This window comes from Phyllopteryx taeniolatus, chromosome 6 (assembly GCF_024500385.1).
Source record: "Phyllopteryx taeniolatus isolate TA_2022b chromosome 6, UOR_Ptae_1.2, whole genome shotgun sequence".
Lineage (NCBI taxonomy): Eukaryota > Metazoa > Chordata > Actinopteri > Syngnathiformes > Syngnathidae > Phyllopteryx > Phyllopteryx taeniolatus.
The window spans coordinates 14,998,998-15,026,219 of NC_084507.1; the positions used below are offsets into that span (position 1 = coordinate 14,998,998).

Here is a 27,222-nt window from a genome sequence, read left to right on the forward strand (position 1 = left end):
TGTCACACCAGCCGGATGGGGAACTCTGCAGTGTGTCCGCATGGTAATGAGGTGCCTGCTTGCCCCATTAGGAATACTTGAACGAAAATGGATGTATTTCCTCAATTCTTGTGATACCTTGATTGAGGAATATAATTTGCTCCGTGACTAAAGTCATAAACTAATTTACTTTTACTGTATATGAAATGAATTTCCGGCACTGACAAGCCATTAGTCCATTCCAGACTCCCCTATTTATTTGTTAGTTGTTTTTTTGTTTTTTTAATGAAGAAAAATAACAATGTATTGTTTAAAAAATATAATAGTGAATGTAAAGAAATACATTAGTTTCATAACGTGTAATTATTGTACGTACTGTAGAAGTTGTGTGTAGGATGTGAGCCTTTAGCATAGGTGTCAAACTCAAGGCCTGGGGGCTAGATCTGGCCCGACATCATTTTATGTGGCCCATGAAAGCAAATGATGTGTGTCAACTTCCATGATTCTTGCTAAAATCTGTACCAAAATTTCAAATTTTCATATGTAATAATAATGTTTAGATATTGCTAGCATTTTTTTGTACAGTAACCAGAATAATAGTTGAAATCTTTGTTATCTTTGACTTCTGATTTCAAAAAGAAAAAGAAGAATCACCTTTTATTCTCATGAACATGAATACATGCACATGAAATTTGTTCTCTGTGGAACACACTGGAGCAGGGGGCAGCTGAAGCGCTAAAATAGTTATCCATCAATTTGCCATGTATATGTAATACTATGATGAGGCGATTAAACATATAGATGGTTTCACAATCATAACAGCTCTCTGGGGGAAATCCCAACTACAATGTTGCACGTGACAAAAATGGGTTTGACCCACCTCTTTTAATGGACGTAGCCTAGTGACAGACATCAGGAGCAGTGTGGTTGGCCAGTTTGTTTGTCCCATTCAATTAACGGCTGAAAAGGCATCAGCGACGGTGGCTTTCCTTGGCCACATGCGAGGGCTTTACAGTAAAACTACCTACATTTACGAGTGGCCCTACTTACATGGAGAGACGAGTCGTCGCTCCGCCAGTTTTTTCTGTCTTGACTTGCGAGCAAAAATTGGAGTTACAAGCACTAAATGGTGACAGGAACTTCATAACAAGCAGCAGATAGTTTGACAGTTCTTCAAAAAAGAGGCCATATGGCTTGCTTCAACCTGTTTACTGCCATTCCCAGTTGAAATTTAAACATAAAACCAAGGGCATTACACATTGTGTATTTAAGCAAACCCCATATTTGAAAAAGTCAGCTAGCTTAATGCTAACACACAATGCAAGACGCCATAGAGGGGCTAACAAAACTAGCATTGATGTTGCGGTAGTTGTAACCCTTAAAGTAACGACCATTCAGACAATATAACAATACTCACAGGAATCTATTCTTTATCCTCTGTGAAAAACTACTTACCGCAGCTTAATGAGTTACTTAGGTGTGAAACTCTTCTTTATGAACTATTTACATCTGTTATACTGCCCACTGGTGGCCAAGGAACACACACCAGAAGGAGCAAAATGTCAATGGGCATTGAAGCACGAATCATGATACACAAACTGTTTAATTTATATTGTCTAATTAACCATGTTATTCGTGAATGTTTTTATAAATTATACTACTTTAGAGTGCTATTTTTTATTATTAAAAAACTTAATTATTTTGTGTTTTTTTGGGGCTCAAATAGATTATGGCATTATTTTTTTTTCATTTCAATTGGTGAAGATGATTTGAGTTGCGAGTGTTTTGAATTACCGTGGTCACGGAACAAATTATACTAAATTATTCAAAGAACCACTGTACCTTAATTGCTCCATATTTGTTTTCCCACTTCGCCTGAGCAGCTGCATATTCAAAGCTTGCTCACCCTGAGTATGGACAAAATTTTGTGACGCCTACAGGAGGTGAAAACAGAAGAAACTATCGAGTCTGGAGATAACTGATTAGATTCTTCCACATCAAACTCATCCAAGCTTGTCTTTATGGACCTTGCTTTGTTTGTGCTGGAACAGAAAGGGGCCTTCCTTAAACTGTTCTCACACGGTTGGAAGCATACAATCATACAAAATAACCTGTTAAAGATGAGAAATTCTTATTCAACTAGGGCAACTAACCTCTGATGGATTTCTTTCATCAAAAAATACTTACAGTTGGTCTGCATAGTGTCAATGAGGTCATTTCCAAGTGCTATCTATCACACACGTGGTATTATTTCACAGAGCCAGTTTCGCTCCGTCTAGTCCAAATGTCAAAAGCTGTTAAATTAGTGTGAAATAATAGAACGAGGGACGTCAGCAGCAGCTGGGGCCCAAACCGGCCATTTTTCATTTGTTATGAATTATTTTCCCACTCGAGTCTCAAGGAGATGAATTTCCAGAGCCGCAACAACACGTTTAGCAGCTTGGACAGAGACAACGAAACGTGAAGACTAATTTTAATGTGATAATACGAGCCCTTCACTCATGTTTTTTCTTAGTCAAGGCTGGGCTGGAGCCTATCCCAGTTGACTTGGGGCGAGAGGCTGGGTACACCTTGATTTGGTTGCCATTCAATCGAAGGGCACGTGGAGACAAACAAGCATTCACTCTAACATTCACACCGATGGAGGATTTAGTGTCCTCAATAAACCTAAAATGAATGTTTTTGGAATGTGGGAGGAACCTAGAGTATGTGTGTGTACCTCGGCCTCGTAGATGAAGAGGATGACATAGGTGATTGTGTAGACGGTCATGTAGATGCTGAGCTTCACCGAGCCGCTGTGGCTGATCCTTGCCCTACCATGCACACATGCACGCACAGAGAGTCAAAGTTCACACATTGGTTAGGCTGAGATAAAGACAGAAAATACATTTAGTGTTATACATATCGAGGGAGGGGACAAGGAGCCATAAAAACTACAGTGAGATTTACGGGCCAAGCAGCAATTCAAGCCTACAACAGGACAGCTGAGCTCACATTTGAACTCTTAAGAATAATAAAATGCAAACTCCGTTTGATCAAAGAAATACTAAACTTCACTCACGGCCTTCTAAATATTAAATTAACAAACAGTAACACTGGCGGGGAACGAGGGTCTCCTATATGGACGTCTGGATGAAGGAGATGCATTTTATCCGAGAGGAGCGTAAATGCAGGCTGGAGCAAAGTGGAGACTGTGGAGCATTGTTAGCATGTGTTTATCTTTATCATTTATAAACATACATCATCCTTAAAATTCACAATTAATTTGTAACACATGCACACACGCATGCGCGCGCACGCACACACACACACACTAACATCGCAGCCCCACCTGGTGACGGTGAAACCTTTCCCCAGCAGTATGAGCATGAGCAGGAACACCAAGAAACTGATGGAGAAGAGTAATTTCCCTGGAGAGAGGCACAAAGAGGAGACAGAGGGTAATAAGGCTGAAAACAAATGGGGAAAAAAGAACCAGTCCACTCCACACCCACTATTAAAGAATGTTCGACTGCAAGAACATTTCCCCGTATCTAGGCACTTTTGGTGGATCATTGTGTGTTTGGAAAGCAGGAACTATTGTTGTAACGTAGCTCTGGGGTAATTTAATGGGGCCAAAGGAAGACCCTGCTAGTGGTAAAAATACCTTTCCAGAGGTCCAGGAACCTTTGTGGAGTGGTCTGCAGCACTGAACATATCTGATTGGTCAATTTTATATCCAGGAATTACAAGTACCAAGAACTAATAGCACACTTTGACAGCAGAAACTAGAAACATTTGGAGAATTACAAAATTTACATTGTCCAAATGTAGTTCCGAGTTAATTTATCAGGGCCGAAAGAAGACCCTGCTCGAGGCGTAGCTCTATTGAAAGGTCCAGGAAACTTTGAGGTAGGGTCACATCTGATTGGAGAACTACTCAATGTATTTTTAATGTTGCTGTTTTTGTTTTTTGTTTATTTACAACAGGCTGAAGGAACATTTTATCGCAGTTTTTTTTTCAAATTATTCTTGAACTAAAAACCTTTGGAGGACCGTGGAACTATGGTTTAAGACAACGTTTGTACACTTTTTAAAGCAAACGTTTTCTATGTCTTTTCAAATGACTTTTACAGTACCTTTCACTTAATATCCAAGAGCAAAAAATTAAGAAATATCGATGGTGTTTTCTTCGCAAATTGAATATTTTACAATCTATATTGAGAGTAGGACTGTGTTTTGCTCAGATTTGAATGATTCCAGTTCCAATTCCGTTTCCTCATTTTGATTCCGGTTCCAAACAATTGGGGGCTGGTTCAAAAAAGTTTGCACGGTTTAAATCAGGGTTGTCCAAACTACGGCCATCCGTTTTTTTTCCTTCTTGACTGCGTCTCGACTCGGACAAGTCTTCGTCTCGGATAGTGTGGTCTTGAGCACAAATCTAACTCTAGGAACTACAAGTAGCAACAAATCAAATGTTCCTGGAGCTTTAGGTGGAAATGCGATTTTAGTTCAAGTTACAAAAATGACCAAGAACCAAAAGTACCTGGAACTATAGGTGAAAAGATTTCGGAGCAAGTCTGTGTGAATTTTTGACCACTCATCCAAAAGAAGGCCTTCATCAAAGTGTTCAACGCAGGAAATTGTGCAAAATAATATTTATGTTCACGTCCATCAGCACACAATGTACTATCCACACATTCCGTCAGAGGATAAGAAACAAGGAACTCACCGAGTATTTTCAGACTACCGTTGCCGACGCCATCCCGAGCGTAGAGACCCCAGTAGACGCAGTGGAAAAGCAGGCTGAGCACTGAAGAAGCAGAGGGGGGGGGGGGGGGGGGGGGGGGGGTACAGGTGAAAGATGAGAAGAGAGCAAGGAAGAAGAAATCTATGGTGGGAAGTAACAAAGGACAAATCTTTTGTCACTGTACACACATAGAATTTTCAGGTATCTGTACTTAGCATATTTCTTTGATATACTGTATCTGTACTTTCTACTGCTCACGTTGTCAAAATAAGCTTATTTATTTCGTCAACGTACACGGATGATGGCACGCTCGCTGAGATGTTGATTGATTGATGGAGTGATGGATTGACTGAGATCAAGATGAAAATTAACCGGGACAATAGCAACATAGAGGAACATGAACCAGGGAGCATTAACGACAATATGAACTGATTCAGAGAAGCAAGACATTCCCCATCCATGGTCTTATTTAAGAGAACTGTTCATGTTTTTGGCCCCAAGAATAATTTGTGGCGAATGTGTTGTGTCTTATGCTAGCCTGAAAACCAACAGCTTCGGTGTTCAAAGATTTGTTTATCCAATCAGAATTTTCTGCCCTATTTTTTATTGAGCATTTTTTTTTATAGTCAGTTCACAAAATTAGCAAAGCTATGGGAATTCTTTCTCCCCAAATGATTCGATGATTCTACGACTCTTCCAGTTGCCCTGTATCTCTGTTGCAACCTGCTGATGACACTCCGTGACACTCTAAGCTTAGTGGCCTAAAGCTAAGCAATGGCGAGCTACTGTTTATCAATTGTTATGTGTCCTCTTGGTCTCATGATGTGAACATGTGAACAGTGTTTAAACACCAATTCTAATTGAACCAATAGGTGTATTGGTCCATCCATGGATCCAACACCTGTTGTGAATTTTGCCTTTCAGCTCCTTGCTAGAGAATGGCAAGTTGTGCAAAAAGTACTAAAACACTGAACAGTTGGACATTTGAAAGTTTAGAGAAGGTCAAATTAAATGTTGTTACTAATTAGGTTTTAGCCCACTTTAGGTTCAGAAATTTCACCCTAAAGGCCAATATGCCTAACTTTTCTATTTAAGTACAGATTGCGAGTGCTTCTGTCACCTCTGGAAGAAACAAGGTTAAAAAGAAGATGAATTTTTGAGGGAAAAAAGAAGACAAGTCTGTAAACGGGAGCATAGGGGGCATGGGAAGTGATTTAAAGAGAGGAGAAGTGCGTGGAAAGCAAAGGAGGGGAGATAAGGAGGGAGAAAGAGATGAGCACGGGGCGCTGTCAGTCGGTATGCTGTAGCCCACAGAGGCTGCCTTCAATTGCGCCCATTCAGACGTTAATACGGGCTGATAAGATCAGTGGTGCTCAAGTGTGGATTAAAGCTGCTGCGAGTGTGCGCATGGCTCATTGTCATCCTGCTGCAACTCCAACCACCTCCCATTGTGTGATTCCGTGTGTGCGTGTGTGTGAGGGATGGACACACTCACCCTCCACACCTGCGGCCGTCATAAACATTTTGTAGGTGGTGTGAAGAAGCTGTCTTCCCTTCAGATTGTCTGCAGAGAGAAACACATTCAGGGATGAGGATGATGCTGGAGGTAGGTTTATGTGCACTAAAGCAATGCTAACAGATGGCGGCGCAGCCAGGGGAGGCGGAGAGAGTGCAAGACATGACAATAGAATGAGGCAGAGCCACCATTAGCATGCGTCTATATACAGATGCTTCCATCTCGTGTGCATCTTTGTGCAGATGCATATTTTATGAGCCCAAACCCTCCCGCAAGGAGCCTCGGGGGGAAAATTTACAGGTGAGGAGCAGGTCGTAAACATTCGTTCATGCACCGTGGCCGCCCTGTGTACGTGCTGCTGGGTTCTCGATGAGGATGCTTACACAACAACCGCATAGTAAAAAAAGCTATTTTTCACGTATGACCCTCGGTGGTTAGCGGTCAGAGACAGCAAGGCCTTCTCTGCTGGCCTCAACACGATCACAAGCACTGACCTATATTTATAACCTAAATTATAATATTTGTTTCATGCAACTGTATTAATTTATTCCCAACAGTTTATACTCTTCTGTTCATAATGCGTCTCTAGACTGCACTGCTTAAAGTACATTTTTGTGTTGCCATGTCAATCTAATCTGCTAAGGGTCTTCAGAATCCCTGTTAGTGCTGTCCAATGTAACTTAAATTATATTCGCAATTGGACTGTTTCTTTAACCAATCGGATTTTAAATTCATCTTCACAGGGCCAGTGCGCTAGCCCTCAATGACATTTTTTCATCCTCTAAATCAGGGGTATCAAACTCATTGTAGTTCAGGGGCCACATAAAGCCTAATTTGATGTCAAAGCAGCAGGACCACTAAAATCCTAACAACAAATAACTATGTTTTTCCCTTTGTTTGAAAGCAAAACAAATCAAGTATGTTAGGAAAATCTTTACATTTAATGATTTAAAAAAAATAATCATTTTGCAAAACAACCTCGGATTTCTTGAGAATGTTTTGTTTCAGTTTGTCACCTACAATGTGTGCATAAAAACTGATCACAGTGACTGTATTTTAAGGCACAAAACTCTAAGTCACAGGTATTTGGAACTGCAAAATATTGTATTGCACTTTAAAATTGAATCAACTTATGAACACCTAGGAATTATTATCATTTCATTTTTTTTACAAAAGCCTAATAATTCTCAAAATTATTCTAAGTTCCCACCACCCCAATGTCTTTTATATTTTTTCACTTTCAAATTCATCCTGCGGTCTGGATTGTACCCCCTTGCGGGCCGGTTTCGAAATGTACCATCAGCATCTCTGTTGGTATCATGTCCATCCATCCATCCATTTTCTACCGCTATCCGAGGTCGGGTCGCAGGGGCAGTAGCTTTGGCAGGGACGCCCAGACTTCCCTCTCCCCAGCTCTTCCGGGGGGATCCCGAGGTGTTCACAGGCCAGCCGAGAGACGTAGTCTCTCCAGCGTGTCCTAGGTCGTCCCGGGGTCTCCTCCCTGTGGGACCTGCCCAGAACACCTCACCAGGGAGCCGTCCGGGAGGCATCCAAATTGGTATGATGCATTTGATTTAATAATTTTATGTTTTTGTCATGTCATTCGATAAATAATAATTCCGAACTGCTCCAGATGATGTGCCTGGCACAGTTGCGTGCTGTTATACCGCGCTTTTATACAGTATTGATGGCTTCTATAATTGCTACGTGATAGTGGGTAAGTCGGTTAAGTCCACAATGAAGGCCCGCATATTTGCCAGTGACAACCCAGCTCCTAAATAGTGTTCTCAAAAGAGTCCAGAACCTGAAGTGAGGTACACACACAACGATAATCTGTCTGAATTTCCCTCCTTTCTGATCAAGGAGAGGTACAGTCCCGATTCTTGGACGTCTCTCAAAGATTATTTTGAGCGACTATTCTGTGTTGTGGGATGTTCCTCCCAGATCTGCTCTGCAAACGGCCGGGGCCGACAATTCGAGATAGAAAAATAAATATAAATAAATAATAATATTTATGATCGCAAATCCTCCTGCAGAACTTGCATGAAGAAAAATGTAATCGCCTGAATGCCAAGACAGAAAAAACTAGTTGTTTTGAATGAATAAATATATAAATAAATGTAGAAGCCTGCAGATGACTATAGATGTGATTTATTGTTCTTTAATTTGTACTGGAACTGTATAAGCCTGAAGCTCACGTCTCTATTGCATTTTCAGCTGATAAATCACATCTATGATCATTTACAAGGTTCTGTTGCATAATCTATTTAGGTATGTCATCGCAATAAAATAGAATAAATATACTTTAATTTAGGCGGCACAGTGGACGACTGGTTAGAGCGTCTGCCTCACAGTTCTGAGGACCGGGGTTCAATCCCCGGTCCCGCCTATGTGGAGTTTGCATCTTCTCCCCGTGCTTGTGTGGGTTTTCTCCGGGCACTCTGGTTTCCTCCCACATCCCAAAAACATGCATGGTAGGTTAATTGACAACTCTAAATTGCCCGTAGGTGTGCCTGTGAGTGCGAATGGTTGTTTGTTTGTATGTGCCCTGCGATTGGCTGGCGACCAGTTCAGGGTGTACCCCGCCTCCTGCCCGATGATAGCTGGGATAGGCTCCAGCACGCCTGCGACCCTAGTGAGGAGAAGTGGCTCAGAAAATGGATGGATGGATGGATATTCCAATTTACTGAAATGTACCTGTATAAAATAAAACTCCCTACCTTAAAGACTATCTGGAATGCCTGGCATTCCAAATGAGAATGAGTTCTCAATTGCTTCACCTGGATAAAGGGTTAGGTTTTAAAGGTATCAAAAATATTTGAAATTTAGATAAAGATATAAAATAAGACAGCGTTTTTTTATATACAGTAGGTGTCAGTAATAAGCAACATTAGCCTCATTTGCTTAAGCTTCCTTGAACTAATAAGTGCGATGGAAACACAAACCACATGGGCCACAAGAACCTTTTGCTACCAGAAACTCAAAGTTCCTGGGCTGGTTGGTGGAAAATATGGAAAATAAATTTGGTTCTGGGGTCATTTATCATGGACAAAAAAAGAGCCTCTTAGGCGGCCTGTAGTTTGAGACAATGCCGTAACGTCATTGTCAAACCATTGAGTTTATTTATCTCCTTTAATAAGTCAGTGAGAGCAAGATGTGTTTTTTGGGATTGAGTTTGAATTCCTACACAATTGTAGTGTACCGGTAGCTAGTGTAGAAATTGCAAAGTAACAGTAGCTTGCAACTCTTTGATACCTCAAGAAATCTCCACGGTGGATTCAAAATCCGATCAACCTCAGTGGATTATTTTTTTTCTCCTGGCCCGTTAAATCTAGTGGAGTGCAAGTGAGTTAAAGTCAAATTTTGCACAACATAACAAACAGACATGGCCGATAAGCACAAGTGTTCTCTCACTCCAAGACTGCAAGTGTGAACATCAGCACAGACGAACAGATGGAGCTCATCATGTGCTGTAATTGCTCTGCAAAGATAGCAGGGAACATTCTTCACACTAACATCTTCTATTCTAAGATTCAATAACTTAAAAATAAAAACAATGGAGGACAAGTCACGTGGACAATATAACAACAGGGTGTCACTGCTGGAGGTTTAAAAAAACAAACAAAACAAAAAAATGTCCTTGAGGAGCTGATCACCTCACTGAAAAGTTCCATTTCGTCGTCCCGTGTATTCCTTAAACAATACGGCAGCATCATTATCGACCTTGGAATCTTATTCCACACGCCGCTTGTAAGGCAACATGAAGGCTGAGTTTTGCAAAGTAAGATTTGAAAAATGAACAGAGGCTCCGTGTGCAATGTGATCTACATGAAAGATCAAGAGCAGCTACGACAATGAACTGACAGACACTGCCGCGGCCAGCCTGATGACCACCACCGTGGCCACCCCCCTCGTGTGTGGGCAGTCACCTTTAAAAAAAAAAATCCGGTTAACCTCCCGTTGACAGTCGGTTTTCAAGGTGCAATAACTTCAATCAACACCCCCCCCACCCCGCCATTAACCCGTTCCAGCCGCCTAAAAAAAAAAAAACACATTTGTTTGTGTATAGTAAAACCTAATAAAATATCATGTAAAGAAATTCATAACATAATTACTGTATGTACTGTGGTATTCATGTATTTGATGTGTGCCTTTAAGGGGTATGGCCTCGAGAATTACATCAGGAGCAGGAGCCGGGTTGGCTGGTTATTCTACATGTGAGCGTCTGAGCGTGAATTGTGGCCTATAGCTCCTTGCAAGTGGTCTCATTTTGTATGTGTGTTTGACCGTTTGTCCCATTCAAGAAATGGCTGAAAGTGCAAAAGTGTGGCTCTCTTTGCCCACATGCGAATGCATTTCAGTACCTTAAATGGTCCATTTTTCTTTATCACTTCTCTTGAGCAGCAGCGTAGCCCAAGCTTGCTCGTAAATTCTCCATTGCAACACAAAGCAAAAAAAACTAACAAAAACAAAAAAAACAAGTGACAGCCCCTAACTCAAAAAAACTAGTAAGTAGTAAGTAAAATAGTGGAACCTCCCAAGTCAAACCCCCCAAAAGTCATACAATTTGGAGTCCCATCAATTTATCCAAGTTATGACCACCGTCATATTTAATGTCAATTACCTAAATTTTACTCGAGAAGTTGGCTAACCTGCACTTTCTTTTTACTTACATTTTCAGTTTGAAACATGTATGCTGTGTGGTAAACGGGGCTGACCGTGCTATTAATTCTTCTGACCCGATGTGCAAAATAAATGAAGTTGCCTATTGTACACAACGCAACAAGAGAGAGTACACAGCCGATACACCGGCGTTCTGTTGATTCATGCTCTAAACTTTCCGTAAACATTGGTGTGTGTGTGTGTGCAAATGTTGACAATGGCGAGCAAGGGAGGCGATGCGTTGCAAACCACAATCTTACTGGTCGACGTGACGGTGCTACTATGTCGGAGGGTTGCCATTCATATGTCACACTACACGGGAGGTATATATACATTATAAAAAAAATAATAATAATAATTTTTAAAAAACATGCGAGACTTGGACAATAAATCGTAGGTCGTGGATTATGTCACAGCACGAGGAGTTTTGTCATTCCTGACAAAATATGTCAGGCACGATCCGGCCCGTTCTGGGAAATCACCCGCAATAGCAAAAATAATTGGGCCAATATATATATATATATATATATATATATATATATATGACTTGATCTTCTCTTTACACTTGTATGACAGTTAGGAATGTTAAAACATTGTTTTTACAGGTAATAAAGGTTTGATGATTGTTTGGGGCCAAGGATGAACCCTGGAAATGTTGGTGCATGTACATGACCTCTCCCTATGAGACTGGAATGGAACCAGTCATGTTGAACAATTTAGATGGATATGATGTTCGGTCCATAGTTTTTTTTGTTTGTTTGTTTGTTTCATGATTTTATCATATGTAGTTGACTTCAAAAGTCTTGAGCTGTTTTTCATTGAAAATGAATAAAGCTAATAATTGCAGAATCCATTTCCTGGGACATGAAGCCAGATGACTGCCACAGAAAAAATAAAAAAAATAATTTGGGATTTCTATGCTTTGGCGGAAGTCTAAGCTCTATTCTAGTTAAGTACTGAGAAGGAAATGGCAGACCTGGAAGTGTAGATGGGACCTATTTCCCACTCTAGCTCTTTAGGGCTGCTTTCCGTGAGGCCACTGGCATTGAAAATTTAAGTGAATTGATCTGAAAACAAGCCTTTTCCCATTATCCAGTGTAAAATAGCAAAAGTGCCGCTTTCATGACTACAAAGCTCTTTCACGTCCTCCAAGGGGGAGAGGAACATAGGAAGCTACTCTTATCCCATCAAGAAAACATGGTGGTTTTACTAATAGAGGAAATGGACACGGCGATGGACTTTGAAAGGTACTTTCAGGCAAAGTAGCAGGAGAGCAGGAACACTATGAAGAAGATGACCAGGAACGTGATGTCTGTCTCCAGGATCCCTGAGGAACAGAAATAGAATCCGTCATGAGGGATGAACAGGTGAGGTGAAGCAGTCAAAGCTATAAAGTGGCTGAGTCAACGCGGTCGTGAGAACGAGTGGAGAATGACAAAAATCCTTCAGTCTCCTCCCCTAAGTTCATCCGTCATCGTTAATCCATCCATTACGGTCATTTGTCCACTTCAGTGTGTTTTATTGGCTGTGCTAAGTTGCTCCTCGCTCGTGCCGTCGCCAATTCCTCCCGTAATTGTTCTCTCTCGCTCGCTCTCTTTGAGTAGTTTCCATCGCTCTTACCGAATTCGTCAGCAGAGAAGTGCTGTGTCCAGAAAGACTGTCCGTTGGTCAGCTTCATCTCATACTCCAGCTGCAGACCGTCGCCCTGTGGGGGCACACAGATAGATCCGCAAATAGTGCCTGGGGGCAACGGCAGACATGCATACTCATACTACTCATATCTCAAAACAACTTTCTCATCCATCCATCCATGCAGCAGCCTCAGCAGGGAAGCCCAGACTTCCCTCTCCCCAGCCACTTCTTCCAGCTCTTCCGAGGGGATCCAGAGGCGTTCCCAGGCCAGCCGGGAGACATAGTCTCTCCAGCGTGTCCTGGGTCGTCCCCGGGGTCTCCTCCCGGTAGGACGTGCCCGGAACACTTCACCAGGGAGGCATCCGGGAGGCATCCTAAGCAGATGCCACCTCGTCTGGCTCCTCTCAATGCGGAGAAGCAGCGGCTCTACTCTGAGCCCCTCCCGGATGACCAAGCTTCTCACTCTCTCTAAGGGAGAGCCCGGACACCCTGTGGAGGAAACTCATTTTGGCCGCTTGTATCCGGGATCTTGTTCTTACGACCCACAGCTCGTGACCATAGGTGATGGTAGGAACGTAGATCGACCGGTAAATCGAGAGCTCCGCTTTTCGGCTTAGCTCCTTCTTCAAATGAAAAGAGGTATGGAGTCTTAATGGTCTGTATTTCACGAACAAATTACTTGTATGAGTTTCCAAACCGCTTTGTTCAAGTAGGTATTATACCTTATATTGCTGTCATACTGTATATCGTTGCACTCTCATATAAACAACAGCTATCTCACATGAACAACAGCTAGCACCCCAAAATTCTAAATGTTCAATCACTAACTTAATATATAAAGAATTTCTACTTTATTAGGGTGTCGTCAATTAAAATGGTAAACACAGTGGCCGCCGAGGGGACAGTCTAAAATGTTTAACGTAAAAATGCTTAACGTGGCTTCATATCCCAAACTTGTCACCCATCATCACCATAATTTACGTTGGCATCTCTACGCATAGCAGGTCCGACCTCTGAAAATAGTTCAACAATCAGCCCAATTTTTTGGATTTCATGGACGCAAAGCACTTTCCTCTTTATATGTTCTCACTATACAGAAAATTCCCAAAATCGTTTAATATCAGAGAGCTATCATCAATCATCACCCCAAATTAATGTGGACATCTCTATGCCCCCTGCCACCTCTGAAAATAATCAGAACGGTAGCCCAAATATTATGGATTTTATGGAGGTTAAACGTGTTCCTCATTAAAGGACCTGCAATGTTTAATACTGTGAACATTGGCACTTATTCCATAGTTCAGAACTTACAAATGTCTGCTGAAAAAAATCCCCCCGCCCCCAAATAGACTCAGTAGTAATTTTAGGTTTGATTTTTGATAAAATATTTGATTTTCAGACAGATTTTGTCCCACCCCCATTTTGGACACGTCACCCTGTCACGGCCTGACACGTTAAGTGCAGAAGGCGAGGAGATTTCCTCATTAAACTACGACACTATCTGCGGTTTAATTTTTGCCTGTATTGAAAGTCTGGATGTTTTGTTTCAGACAATACTGTAATGAGTGAAAATAGTGATAGTGAAACATTTTAATAGGCTTTGTTTTTTTTTTTTTAAATCGAGGAAAGAAGACAGCCACGTCATCCCATTCATCCATCCGTCCATTTTCTGAGCCGCTTCTCCTCACTCGGGTCGCGGAGCCTATCCCAGCAATCATCGGGCAGGAGACGGGGTACACCCTGAACTGGCCGCCAGCCAATCGCAGGGCACACACAAACAAACAAACAACCATTTGCACTCACATTCACACCTATGGGCAATTTAGAGTTGTCAATTAGCCTACCATGCATGTTTTTGGGATGTGGGAGGAAACCGGAGTGCCCGGAGAAAACCCACGCAGGCACGGGGAGAACATGCAAACTCCACCCCGGTCCTCAGAACTTCAGAACTGTGAGGCAGACGCTCTAACCAGTCTTCCACCGTGCCGCTCCACGCCATCCCACATGAGGTAATTGCTTTCAGATTCCAAAATGTGGGAGGGCCAAAATCTGTCTGAAAATCAAATATTTCATCAGTAAACAAGCCTAAAATTACTACTTTTACTTTTTTTTTCTGCAGACATCATTTATAAGTCCAGAACTGTGGACTAAGTGCCAATGTTGACATTATCAGAGAGTCCATTTAAGTCTTTAAACTAGCATTAGGGTTTCAAGATACTGTTTCAAATTTGGGTAAGGGTTTTAAGGCAAGGTTGAGGTTTCAAGACAGGCGAAGGGTCTCAAATTATGGCTTCAAGGCAGGTGTGTGTTTCAAATTAGGGTTTTAAGCCTTTAGGCCTACAGTTTCAATTTAGGTTTAAGGTTTCAAGCCAGTGTTTCCTCCACTCAAATAGACTATTTTTCGGTCAGAAAAAATATAAACGTGAGTGGCCCAGCGTCCTTTGCCAGGCAGACAACTTGCTGCTTTCCAAATGAGGTCATTTGCTTTCATGACTGGTACTTTAACACCAGCTGATTACGGCCAATCAAATGTGTCTCCATCTGTCAGACAGACGGTACCCATAAACACAAACGTGCCAGATTTTTCGAAACCTCAAAGCCAGCTTTGCTTACTCGGGAGAATCTACAACTTTGATGCATTGTGACCGTCATTTGAGGTTATTTGAATTTTACTTATAACGATGTCATCATTCGCACTTGACGGATTGACGGGTGTGCGCTATCATGAATCAAGCAGAATTGGCCGTTAAAGTTAACTGATGATCAGCGGCACATTTAAGCATTTTGCTGCAGTCATCCATCTTCACGGTGCTAATGCCAAATGGAGGCACTTCACCAACACATAGTAACAAAAGAGGAGAGGAAATGCTGCTGCTGAGTGAAGAAGGGACAGCGTAAAGCTGGTGTTGACAGCAGAAGCGTTGAGAAGACAACAGCCAAAAGATTCTGAGTGACGTTTAGATATGAGCTGGGGAAAAAAAGGGAAATTGGCTGCCTGGCTCAGAGTGGAGATTTTATATCGGAGTCGAAGAGCATTAAGCGGCGTGTCTATTAACGAAGCCTGGTGTGACACTAAACGCCACTCCGATGGAAGCATCCATTCTAATCACATCCTGACTCTGTCTGCACCAAAACAAACAAGGACACTCAGAGAGGCACCCAGAATGATAAGCAGGTGGAAGCGCACAGGCACGTACTATGGAGTCAAAGCCAAAGCCTGCTCAGCAACAACTTTTAAGTTCTTTATAGCAGTGATTCCTAATCACTAGCCATGTTTACATGCACACTGTTTTTCATTTTCATTCATTTCATCATTGAAATCATTCCGATTGATGATCTCAGGTCAACTGTTTACACGTGATGTGATCTACTCCGATCGAGTGTTTACATGCGTTAACATCAGCAGGCCATCAGTGCACTTGTGGCCCACCGAGGTGCATTCTGAAGCAGCCAGGTGAGCGCAACGCACCGGTTCCTTCCTGGATCTTTTTTATGGGGGAGTAGAAAGTCCTCCCCCAGGCTAACGTGCGCACAAGCATTAAGGCATCGGAATCGCCCACACCGCCCTAGACTGGTTCCAGTCATACGTTAAAGACCACATTCAGTTTATTCAGCTAAAGTCCTTTTGACTCGTCCACTCCCAGTCACTGCAGGTGTGTGGCCCAGGGCTCTGTCATGGGGCCCCTGCTCTTCTATCATCGAGGAGGTAGATCCTCTGCACCATTTTCCATCAATTTAATATTCTATTTCATTGCTTTGCGGATGACAAACTGTACAGCTCTACTTTTCCTGCAAACCCGTCTCACTTCCACCCTCTTCTTTCACCTCCTGCTTACCGCCTGGTTCACCTCCAACCACATGAAATTCATTTTCCTAATTGGCACAAAATCTATGTTATCAAAAGTTGACAATAAATGGTCACATTTTTATTGTATAAAAAGATAATAAAAGAGAATTCAAAGAAATCAACTGTTTTTTTTAATAAACGGTACGTTATTACTGTACATACTGTAGTGTTTGTGTGTTATATGTGTGCCTTCAAGGGGCGTGGCTTAGTGAGTGTCAGGAGCTCGAGTCAGGTTGGCCGATTACTTTGCATGTGAGCATCTGAGCGTGAGTTGTGGCCAACAGCTGCTCCTTCAGATTGTTTTCATTTTGTGCATTTGACCATTTGTCTCATTCAATAAATGGCTGAAAGTGTATCGGCGACTGGTTCTCCTTGCCAACATGTGAGGGCATTTCAGTACCTTAATTGCTTTATTGTTATTTTCCACTTTTCTCGAGCAATGGCATATCTGAAGCTCGCGTGTAAAATTTTGGCTAGAAACGCAAAGCAAAAAAAGCCGATGACTCGTAACTCCAAAAACCCGCAAGTTGTGACATTCCTAAGTCAAGGTACCACTGTACAGTACTACAATAAATTTCCAGTGTCAAAAATGTTAATTTTCAAGTCTTATTGCAAAAGGGTGTTTAATGGACTCATTTATAATTACCGGCGCAAAATCGGCAATAACAGCGCTACATCAAGAAGGTACTGCACAGTGGAAAAGAAGCAACGTGCATTTCTGTTTTTAATTAATAGTCACAATAGTCTGTTTCCATTTCAGAAACAGAATGCTCTTCTTGCTAATGTCCTGAATCCATTACTAATCCTGCTTAAAATGCTGCATGCTTAGCCTGCTCTGGTGCGGAGTCATTTACTCATTCAAGCTTGCGCACGTTGCATTTAAACAGCACAAAAAACTTGCAGTCTCAAGTCGGTGTCGGCCAGGGTTCAGTATCATGATTACGAGGTCTGTTTCAGTTTCAAATGATGTTTGGTGCAAAAATAAAGAGGCGCGGGGGCTAAATTTAAGCTGACGTTGATGGAAAACCCACGGCGGGCCAGCACAAAAAAAGGCCTTGAAACATGCATTGAATCACACAGGCCTCCTTGGGGGGGGGGTGCGCCGGGTGTATTTTTTGCCTCGACGATGCTTACTCCATAAATAAACACTGCAAAGCGTATTATTCAAATGGCCAAACCGGTTCTCTTCTGCGATTTATTTTTCAGAGGATACAGTTCACTCATGGGTTTGGCCTTGATTGCTTGAGCTGTACCCATCCATGAATATTGTAAAGTGGTATTTTTCTGATTTAAAAATTGGTTAGAAACATTTTTGAAAAGGATTAAAAGCAGAACCATTCATTTCAAGTGTTTTGAGTAAGAAGCGTGGTCATGGAACAAATTAAACACATAAGTTAAGGCACCACTGTACTGACAAATACAGCATGACAACATGAGGGTGTGTTTATGGGCAATTAAAACAAAGGGTCCCATGGGGAGGGCAACTTACCCCACACTTGCTGAGAGCGATGTACCACCACCTCTCCCTCACTGAGCGGAAACTGCGACCGCCCACGCAGCTCAGTACCTCCTCGTCACCGTTGCCGTCACCCTCCACCTGGGAGTGATGGCGCAGAGACAGAGATAGAAAGAGAGAGAGAGCTGCTGTCACCCAGATGGGATACATCACATTTCACCGCCCATGACGCTGATTTAATCGCAGCCGGCTGAAAGTGTGATGACAGAAACATACTTCACTCTCAAAAATAGCCTGAAATGTGGCACACGCTCCACAAAGATCTGTCACACTGGATCTCACACTTGACAATGTGATAACAAATAATAATATATACTGTTTATTGGAATAAGACATATGCTTTTTTTAAAAAAGGGTGACATGGGGGTGATTTACTTGGAATTACGCTTTTCCACTGCGCTGCTCGGCCTTAGCAGGGTATACACATACTCATAATCAGGCCAAATTGAAGTATTTTTGCCTCGCTTGCAATCAGAGATCAGCAAAGACATGATTGTCAGATGTCTCTAAAAGAATATTCTGCGGTGTGGGCTAGGGATAGATCGGCCGGGCTGATTCTAAGTGCCAATTATAAGCGCTGATATTCTACATTTTGACGCATAGTGGCATCGATCAATTAAGATCGATTTAAAACTGGGTAAACTCACTAGGGTCGCGGGCGTGCTGGAGCCTATCCCAGCTGTCATCGGACAGGAGGCGGGGTACACCCTGAACTGGTCTCCAACCAATTGCAGGGCACATACAAACCAACAACCAGTCGCACTCACAGTCACACCTATGGGTAATTTAGATTCTCCAATGAATGCATGTTTTGGGATGTGGGAGGAAACTGGAGTGCCGGGAGAAAACCCACAAAGGCACGGGGAGAACATGCAAACTCCACACAGGCGGGGCCGGAGATTGACCCGTTGTCCTCAGAACTGTGAGGCTGACGCTCTAACTAGTCGTCCACCGTGCCGCAGAGAACTATTTATTTATTTAAAAAAAAAATTCAGTTAGCTCTATAAGAGATGCTGCTGACCCTGGGAACTCCCCGCACTTTTTGTTTGAACTTAAAAATTATATTGAAATTTTGGAAAACTATTTACAGTAAAAAACTTGTGGGAGAAAACTTTTTGTTTAGGTTTTCATTTAACTTTGTTAGAAATACTGCTGAGCCTGGGAGATCCCTGCACTTTTTTTTTTTTTTTTTAAACAAAGATGTCTAAGATGTTGCAAATATGAAAAACTGTTAGGAAAAAAAATATCCCTTAAAGGCATTTGAACAGAGTGTTAGAATTTTTATTATTCAATATTTTGATGCCAATATTTTCCGAGTTACTGCAAATGAATATTGGCTCCAAATCAGCCTCCTTGACTACTAATGATAATCGTTATCGGCCCTGAAAACATCCTATTGGTCTATCTCTATTGTGGGGTGTGTTAAGAGTGAATTTTACTTCCCTAATCCGCTCAGAAAATAATGAGGCTGACAATCGTAAAAGTGAGGTATACACATATGAATAATCGGGCCAAACGTGAGCATTTTCCCACCCTTGCGACTGGTCAGTAAAAGGCAAGGAGAACCATTTTATCCAAGAGTAGACAAAGGGCCATGACAGCAAAAAGTATTGTTGTAATTTCTAGTGATGTATCTGCAAATGTGACAACGACGCGGCTGCTCGACCAATGAGTGACCAGCAGTTGGTTATATCATCCATATGTTATTAGGTACTAGAAATAGTACCCGAGTAGAGCCGTGCCGAGCTGAGTAGGCACCGGACAGTGAAATAAAATATGCATACAGCAGTCGCACTGTACTCTCTTATTTCTTTCAGCCAATCAACAAAAAAAGGTAATAGAAAAAATGAAAAATGATTTCATTCAATTGACATTCCAGTTATATTTGTTTCTTTAGTAGACCACAAAAATGTTTATGGGTCAATCTGACCCACTGCACAGTTTGCCCTTTCAGGACTTTTCCAAAAAGAAGAGAAATAAGGCCAGAAGAAGAGGTTTTATCATTTCATTTAAAATGACATTTAAAAGAAAAACATTTAATTTTGAAACTTTAAAACCGGGTCATTTTGACCTGCAATATAACAGGACTGTTAAAGAGAATCGGGGGGAAAAAACTACATTATTATAAATACAATGACAATAATTTTTTTAAACTTTAAAAAAAAAAAAATACTACTAAAATAATTTTCTGATGCTGAACATGAATTTTCAAGTGTTTCAATGTGTACCGCATATAGAGTGTTTAATGGGGCACTTGTGGATAGTGCCAGTGGAAAAGTGCCAACAATAACGTTGTGTCGAGAAGGTACCATGCAGCGGAAAAGGTGCAAATCTGTCTCTTTATTTTTATACTGCATAGTAAAAAAAATTTAAGATAAAACTTGCAGCGATGAAGTCATCATCTGTAGCAGTAATTTACTTTGGAGGCAGGAGCTCCTCGGTAATATAGACTAATACAGTATCACATCCTCCCCTTCTGCGCTAATCAATACGCTTTGAGGCAAGCTATGAAATGGGCTTAAGGAATGAAGCAATAACAGTGTGTTTGGCCCTGGAACGAGAGGAACAACTTTTATAAGTAGAAAGTTGCAAATGGTGCTGTCAAAAAAAAAAAAAAAAAAAAAGGACCTTTGCTACCGCTTGGACCAGATCCGTTCTAGTACGAGTGCTAGTTTCTCAGTAACTGGCTAAGTAATAGACTCAGAGGTATTGTGAGGCAGGCTACACAGTGAGCTAGTGTGCTAGCATGCTAGTTTGTGTGGGTTTTCTCCGGGTACTCCGGCCTCCTCCCACATTACAAAAACATGCATGTTAGGTTAATTGAAGACTAAATTAGTGTGAATGTGAGAGTGAATACTTGTTCGTCTATACTGTATGTGCCCCTCTAACTGACTGCCGACCAGTCCAGGGTGTACGCCGCCTCCAGCCCCAAAGGTCAGCTGCGATAGGCTTTGGCTCACCAGTCCCCAATGAGGACAAGCACTACAGAAAACTGAAGGATGGATGGATGGTATTATGGTTTGTGACTTAATCCCACACTACAGTATTTACAGTATACATGAGAGGAAGACTACATAATACAGCATAAATGTGTGTAGGTGTCTTACCACACATCCCGACCAAGTGTAGCGGGTGGTGAGGTTGATGACCTGGTTGTTCTCGGGCCTCAGCACCGCCTCCTTCTGATAGCAGTTCTGACAAAGATGAGTCAACGTGAGATTAATACATATTCAATGTATCCGCCCGCTCTCGCTCTATAGATTTTGCCTGCAACGTCCTACAGATTATTTTGCGGCATGATAGAAACTTGATAATTACATTACATTGGAAACTGTACTCTTTTTATTGTACATGCACTCGCTGACATATTGATTGTCTTTTTAATCATCTCTTTACACTTTATGAGCACGCCCACTCATGTTGCACAGCAGCAATATTACAACATTTTATGAGGCTAGTCGTTTATGTGTTGCAGTGTCGGTATTAATAGCGTTATTGATTTGGTGGCAGGAAAGAAAAAAACATTCCTCCACATGCGGCACATGGTGATCAATATAATATAACCGGCCATAATTGAAAAATGTCAACCCGGGCGGGACGGAACCGAACAGCTTTGTTTGAAATCTGTGCTGCGTGTTATTGCTCTGGCGCAGGCATAAATATGACAAATAAACAAATTCCTTAAAGATAGTCAACAATTTAAAATCTTTAAAAATATACACTATACCATCAATATATTTTACTTAACTAAATTAAATTAATATGTATTACTATCATTAATATTAATAATAATTAATATAATTAATTGATCATATACATATATATTATATATATATATATATATATATATATATACATTATATATATATGTATATATATATACATATATATATAATACATATATACATATATATTGTATATATATGTATATATATATACATATATATATATATATATATATATATATATATATATATATATATATACATATATATATATTATATATATATGTATATATATAATTGAAGATAAATTACATTTATCTTTCATATATTTTTATACAAATATACACTGTTATATAGTCTGTGTAATATAAAATAGCTAGAACCTCAAAGTCAAACATTCCATGAGTTGTAACTGTCATAATGGTGTAATAAATAAGTTAACCACAGTAAAATAAAAGAAAAAAAGCTGCTCACCCCTTGAAGATCTCTGACAAACTGCATGTAGACGGGCAGTTTGACTTTTGAGGCATATTTTTCTCCAAATTGTACAACTTTTGGCGTGTGTTGAATCGTATACGCTCACATTATTCTATGTTACTTTCCGATAAATCTTTCTTGAGTAATAGTGTCAGAAAGGCTCACCTTTTCGGGCCTCTTGTACACAGCTGGCCATTGAGAGGCATCATCAAAGTAGAGTAATATGTTCTGACAGCAGCGAGACTGCATAGAGACACGTAAGGGAGGGTTGGAAAGGGAAAGGGTGGTATTAAGAGGCAAGGCGAGTGAGCGATGTGCACGGATCAAAGAGAAGGCAGCTGGAGATTGCAATGACAAAATGTGTCCCCCACCGCCAACTCTGCAGGGCTAAATCGAGAGGAGAGGTTACGGCTAAAGCAGAGTGGAGGAAGAGGAGGGTGGGAAGGAAGAAGAGGAATAGTTGGGAAGAGCCAGAGGAAGGAAGAGATAAATAGAGCTAGATAACGACCTTGCCACCCAACTACCATACTACAAACTAGCCAGTAGCTAGCTAGATACAGTAACTAGTTTGTTTGTATTCATTTTGTAAAATATACTCAGCTTTAAACAAAATGTTATTATAATATATTTTTTCTTAAATATTTATTAGCACTAGCTGACGGTGATCTGGTACATTGCAATTATGCAACAGCAATGACGCAATTAACGGCGGGCCTGAGTGGTGTTCCAAAACTATTTTTCATTTGACTGATGAACTATTATTTAGTTCACTATATAAAAATCTCCCTATAGTGATTAGGGAAGGAGTGATTCTGAACAGAGCTAATTTATTTTCTGACTCATTTGCCACTAACTAACTAACTAACTACCCTAGTGTACTGCCTAAGTCAGGGGTGTCAAACTCAAATTCACAGTGGGCCAAAATAAAAAATTGGGCGAAACTCAATATTTATTGAAAATTGACTGTGATTGTGCCTGTTTTCCCTTCTCTCCAGATATCTAATGTTAAACCCGATCATATGAAAACAAACAACTGAATCTGGAAGAAGCAAAATTGTATATTATATACACATGAGAAATCAAATGTTCAATACAAGACACATCAGTGGTATTTGCTTCTTATTTAAATAAATATAATCTGTAGATCTGAAATCTAAAATCTGTTGTGAACAGATATTCTGCCTCTCAGATGTCTTGAAAGCTACTGTTTTCCTTATTTTGTTTGGCCATTTTGGGGTAAATTTGCCAAAGGAGACTGGTGGCATAGTTGCTAATGACTGAAACAGAAAAGGAGGGGGCGCTTGCCGGTCTCGACTGACTTGCTAACACATTAGCAAAGCATTCTGGGATTTGCAGTATTAACGGCGCATGCACTATATACTGGCAGGCCAGGTCTAATACACATTTGACATGCTCTGGTGGGCCGAATATAATTACATTGCGGACCAGATTTGGCCTGCGGGCCTGAGTTTGACATATATGGCATAAGTAACTAGATAGCTAGATAAGAGAAAAGTGAATTTTGGGGTTGACACATTTGCCACACCCTCCCTCCCAATATGCAATATGCCTGACAAGCTAACCAGCTACCTTACCAACTTAATAACTGAGAAACTAGGTATTTAGCTATACATATATCCTTTTGGCTAACTGGACAATTGGTAGAACACTTGATAACAAGCTAATGAATAGTGGAAAAATTTGATAACTGGCTAGCAAGCTAAAAGTCATTGATGGGTTACATGAGGTGAGAAAAAGGAAGGAAATGGTAAAGATGATCATGGAGGCAGACTGGGGGGCATCGTAACATGGAAGCAATCTCTCTCTCTCTCTCTCTCTCTCTCTCACTTTCCCATACACCCGCACATGTACACTGAAATCATCTTACCTTAGGGTAACGGAACCGGAAGTCCAAGCGTCCGAAGTCGGTGAGGAAGCAGAACCGTGTGAGGAAAACCCAGTCCTGTGGGGTCAACATAAACAAACTTTACATTAACGGATGCGTATTAAATTGAGGTTATTTCTTGTATAAAAACAGTTGAGACTCGGAGTTTCTGCCCACCCATCAAGGGTGAAAATAAGCAACCAAGTACATCTTTTCTCTGCCTATTTCTGAAGAATGTGTCTGTGAGCGGGCTGTTCTGAACTTTGCCGAATTGTGCAGTCACAGTGCAGCTAACTTACATAATAGTGCCACCACACCTATTTACCGCCTCTAAATTGGCAGCTTGGCTGGGCAAGGATCCAGAGGCATTCACAGGAGACGGTCGGATTACTTGGAACACTATGATGTCAAAACTAAAAGGTATGGAGAGCTGCAGTGTGAGCACAGATAACCATTACCTAACATTGTTATCAAGGGTAGCTTCTGATAGCTGACACATTGAACATTTGTTGACGTGGGGGCAGGGGGTATTTGTGTTTGGCCTTTTTTGATTGTTGCATATGCCACAAGCATGGATATACACACTAATTGAGAAGTGTCATTTGATGGCTTGGAGAGGAAGTGCTAACTCCAAGAGCAAAAATAGGGGGTTTCTCCAAAAGTCTGCAATAACGCCACATAAAGGCACTAGATTTGCCGTTTGTCACTGTTTGGCGAAGTAGTCATTACAAGGATTGGAAAAGTCACAGAATATTGGAACCCAAAGTCGATAAAATGGAGTAGAGAAGTGTCTTTAATATAATATTATAATAAATAATTATTTTATCTTACTTTTACATTTGTATGACATTTAAGAACATTTCTGCTCCTTTCTACCAGTTGTGGGCCATCAGTTCTCTGCTGGCAATGACCTGATTTACAACCTAAATTTTAATATTTGTTCATTGAAATTGTGCTAATTTATTCCCAACATTGGAAAGTATTTCTCTCAGCTGCACTGCTTCCAGTATGTGTATGTTAATGTTTGGTCCAATCAGAGTTTAGCCTCTAGGTGTTGCCATGCCAAACTTATCTGCCCAGGCCTTCAGAATCAGTAGTCCTGCCCAGTGTAATGTAAAGTATATTAACAATGGGACTGTTTCGTTACCCAATCAGAGTTGATATTCATCCTCACAAGTCAAACTCGCTGGTCCTCGACGTCAGAATTTCCTCTGATTGGTTGGTCATGGCAAAACGTTCTCTGCTCTGTTGTGTGCTCTCATAGTGCATTTTTGTAAAGTATTGCTCGTTTCTGTTGCAACGCGATAGTGATGGTATTAAGAAAAAAATATATCGTTCATCTCCCATCGCGCAGAAAAAGCAAGGGAAAAAAAAATCAATTTGAGACGATACCTCACATCAGGTGATATTTAACGTTGAACCCTATTCCTGGTTCCCAACGTCGTACACACAATGTTTTTACTACACACAGAGGGTGGGCCCCTTCTGCAGGCTAACACGTGCTTCTCCTTTTCACTTATTAAAAAGTGGCCGCTGGTTGCTATGAACTGTCCTTACTATGAACAGCCAGAGCTGGGGGGGGGGGGGGAATCTGCCGTGCACTATTATACAGTAATTACCTGTGCCCTGCGACATAAACAAGCCTTGTAATGCTGCTGCTGAGAAGTAAAATCAGTGTTGCGTCGCCAGCTTTCGCAACCATACATCAACTTGAACAAAAGCACAGCCATAATTCAGATGCCATCTGCTAGATAGCCGGCTTTGGGCCCCGGGAACTTTCAGGTTATAACTCCCTGGACCCCGAGGCACCCCCGAAGGTTCCACAACGCCCCGCTCCCCCCGTCCCCGTGTGTCCGTGACAACCGAGATGGAACCGAGCCACAATCCCCACTCCAAGGGGGATGTCATTGAACTCACGGCAGGCCCGCATCGGTCGCCGCGCTATTGCCCGCCGTTTGTCACCATGACGACAGCAGCATGCCTTAGTCTCACGGCTGCCATAGACACGGCAAACAGAAAAAGGCAGAGGCGGTCATTAAGGACAAACGCTTTTTGTTTGGCCGGGCAGTCATTCGCGTGTTCGTCTTTCACGTGTGCGACTCAATCACACTGGCGCCCACTGTGGCTCACATTAAACAATAAAGCTTAAGAGTGCCTTAATGATTTGACTTCCGTTTGCGATGAATTGCTCCTTTCCTTGAGCTTCAAAACGCACACACAGTAGGATTTTTTTAAATGTGCGTTTTTTTCCCCTTTCATTGCGACATAAAATATTGTTATCGCGTTTGGTTTTTCCTTGGTACGGTGTCGATAAACAAACAACTATCTGATGTTCAAGTACTGTGGCATCTTGACTTAGGAGTTTAATTCATTCTGTGAACAAGCTCACTTGTTTTACTCGCATATCAAATATATTTTCCGCGTTGAAATCAACTTTTACTGAGTGTTTTTTCAAAAAGAAAAATAGCCCAGTATTTCACAAAACAATTAATGGTTATATTTGCAGTTCAGCATTTGCAAATTCATATATTTGCTTTTTTAACTGAGTCTCCCTAATTTGCTGAAAAAGTAATCTATTCGTTGTTTTTGTGCTCAGGCCAAAGCCTTGTATAATGAGTATTACTTTGGCCTCATCTTGTGACATTATGGTGCAAAGGAACTATGTTGGGGTGAGTTGAGGCTCTTCACGTAGTGCTTTGCAGCCATCTTGTGACATCTCTCAGCAATTACAAAGCTTTTTGAGGTGTGTACCAATTACTCGTGGATTTTTGCTATTCATGCACGGCAGGGCTTGGGTCTCTGTCCGCGACGAGTACAGGGGTTCACTGTAAACATAATAAAAGATAGGCTTTACACGATCAGGATTTTTGTGGCCGATCAACGAGTTTAAAAAAACGATAAGCGATCACCGATCCGATCAGGATGGAGGAATGTGTCTATTTAAATGACCTGTTCTTTTACTGTATATACTTGTGTACTTAATTGCTCAAAAAATTATATTTACAATAAATAATGTATCTTTGATCACCTATTTGTGCCAGTGAGGCATAGTGACAGACAGAACAAATTAATGGTCTTCTATTAGATGGCAGGAAGTAAATGCAGTAATTAATGTATCCACTTTTTGTGGCATTTTTGTTTTTTGGTGTGCCGTGAGATTTTTCAATTGTAAAATATGTTCCTTGTACCAACAAACGTTTTCCCCCTCTTTGTTCTTACAAACACACGGCCCGATCCATTATTGTTGTCGTCAC

General features: G+C 41.2%; 1 protein-coding gene across 1 annotated transcript in view; it reads right to left on the reverse strand.

Annotated features, from left to right (window-relative positions):
- Nucleotides 1–27,222, reverse strand: part of tmem145 (transmembrane protein 145) — a 47,756-nt gene that overhangs the window by 9,300 nt on the left and 11,234 nt on the right. Inside the window, exons 2-11 of the mRNA XM_061775656.1 lie at nucleotides 23,972–24,046; nucleotides 22,249–22,326; nucleotides 20,989–21,075; nucleotides 17,855–17,962; nucleotides 12,507–12,591; nucleotides 12,142–12,213; nucleotides 6,204–6,272; nucleotides 4,691–4,771; nucleotides 3,311–3,389; nucleotides 2,699–2,792 (exon numbers count right to left, since the gene is read on the reverse strand). Coding sequence (XP_061631640.1) covers nucleotides 2,699–2,792; nucleotides 3,311–3,389; nucleotides 4,691–4,771; nucleotides 6,204–6,272; nucleotides 12,142–12,213; nucleotides 12,507–12,591; nucleotides 17,855–17,962; nucleotides 20,989–21,075; nucleotides 22,249–22,326; nucleotides 23,972–24,046 — 828 coding nt within the window. The remainder of the gene's footprint in view (nucleotides 1–2,698; nucleotides 2,793–3,310; nucleotides 3,390–4,690; nucleotides 4,772–6,203; nucleotides 6,273–12,141; nucleotides 12,214–12,506; nucleotides 12,592–17,854; nucleotides 17,963–20,988; nucleotides 21,076–22,248; nucleotides 22,327–23,971; nucleotides 24,047–27,222) is intronic.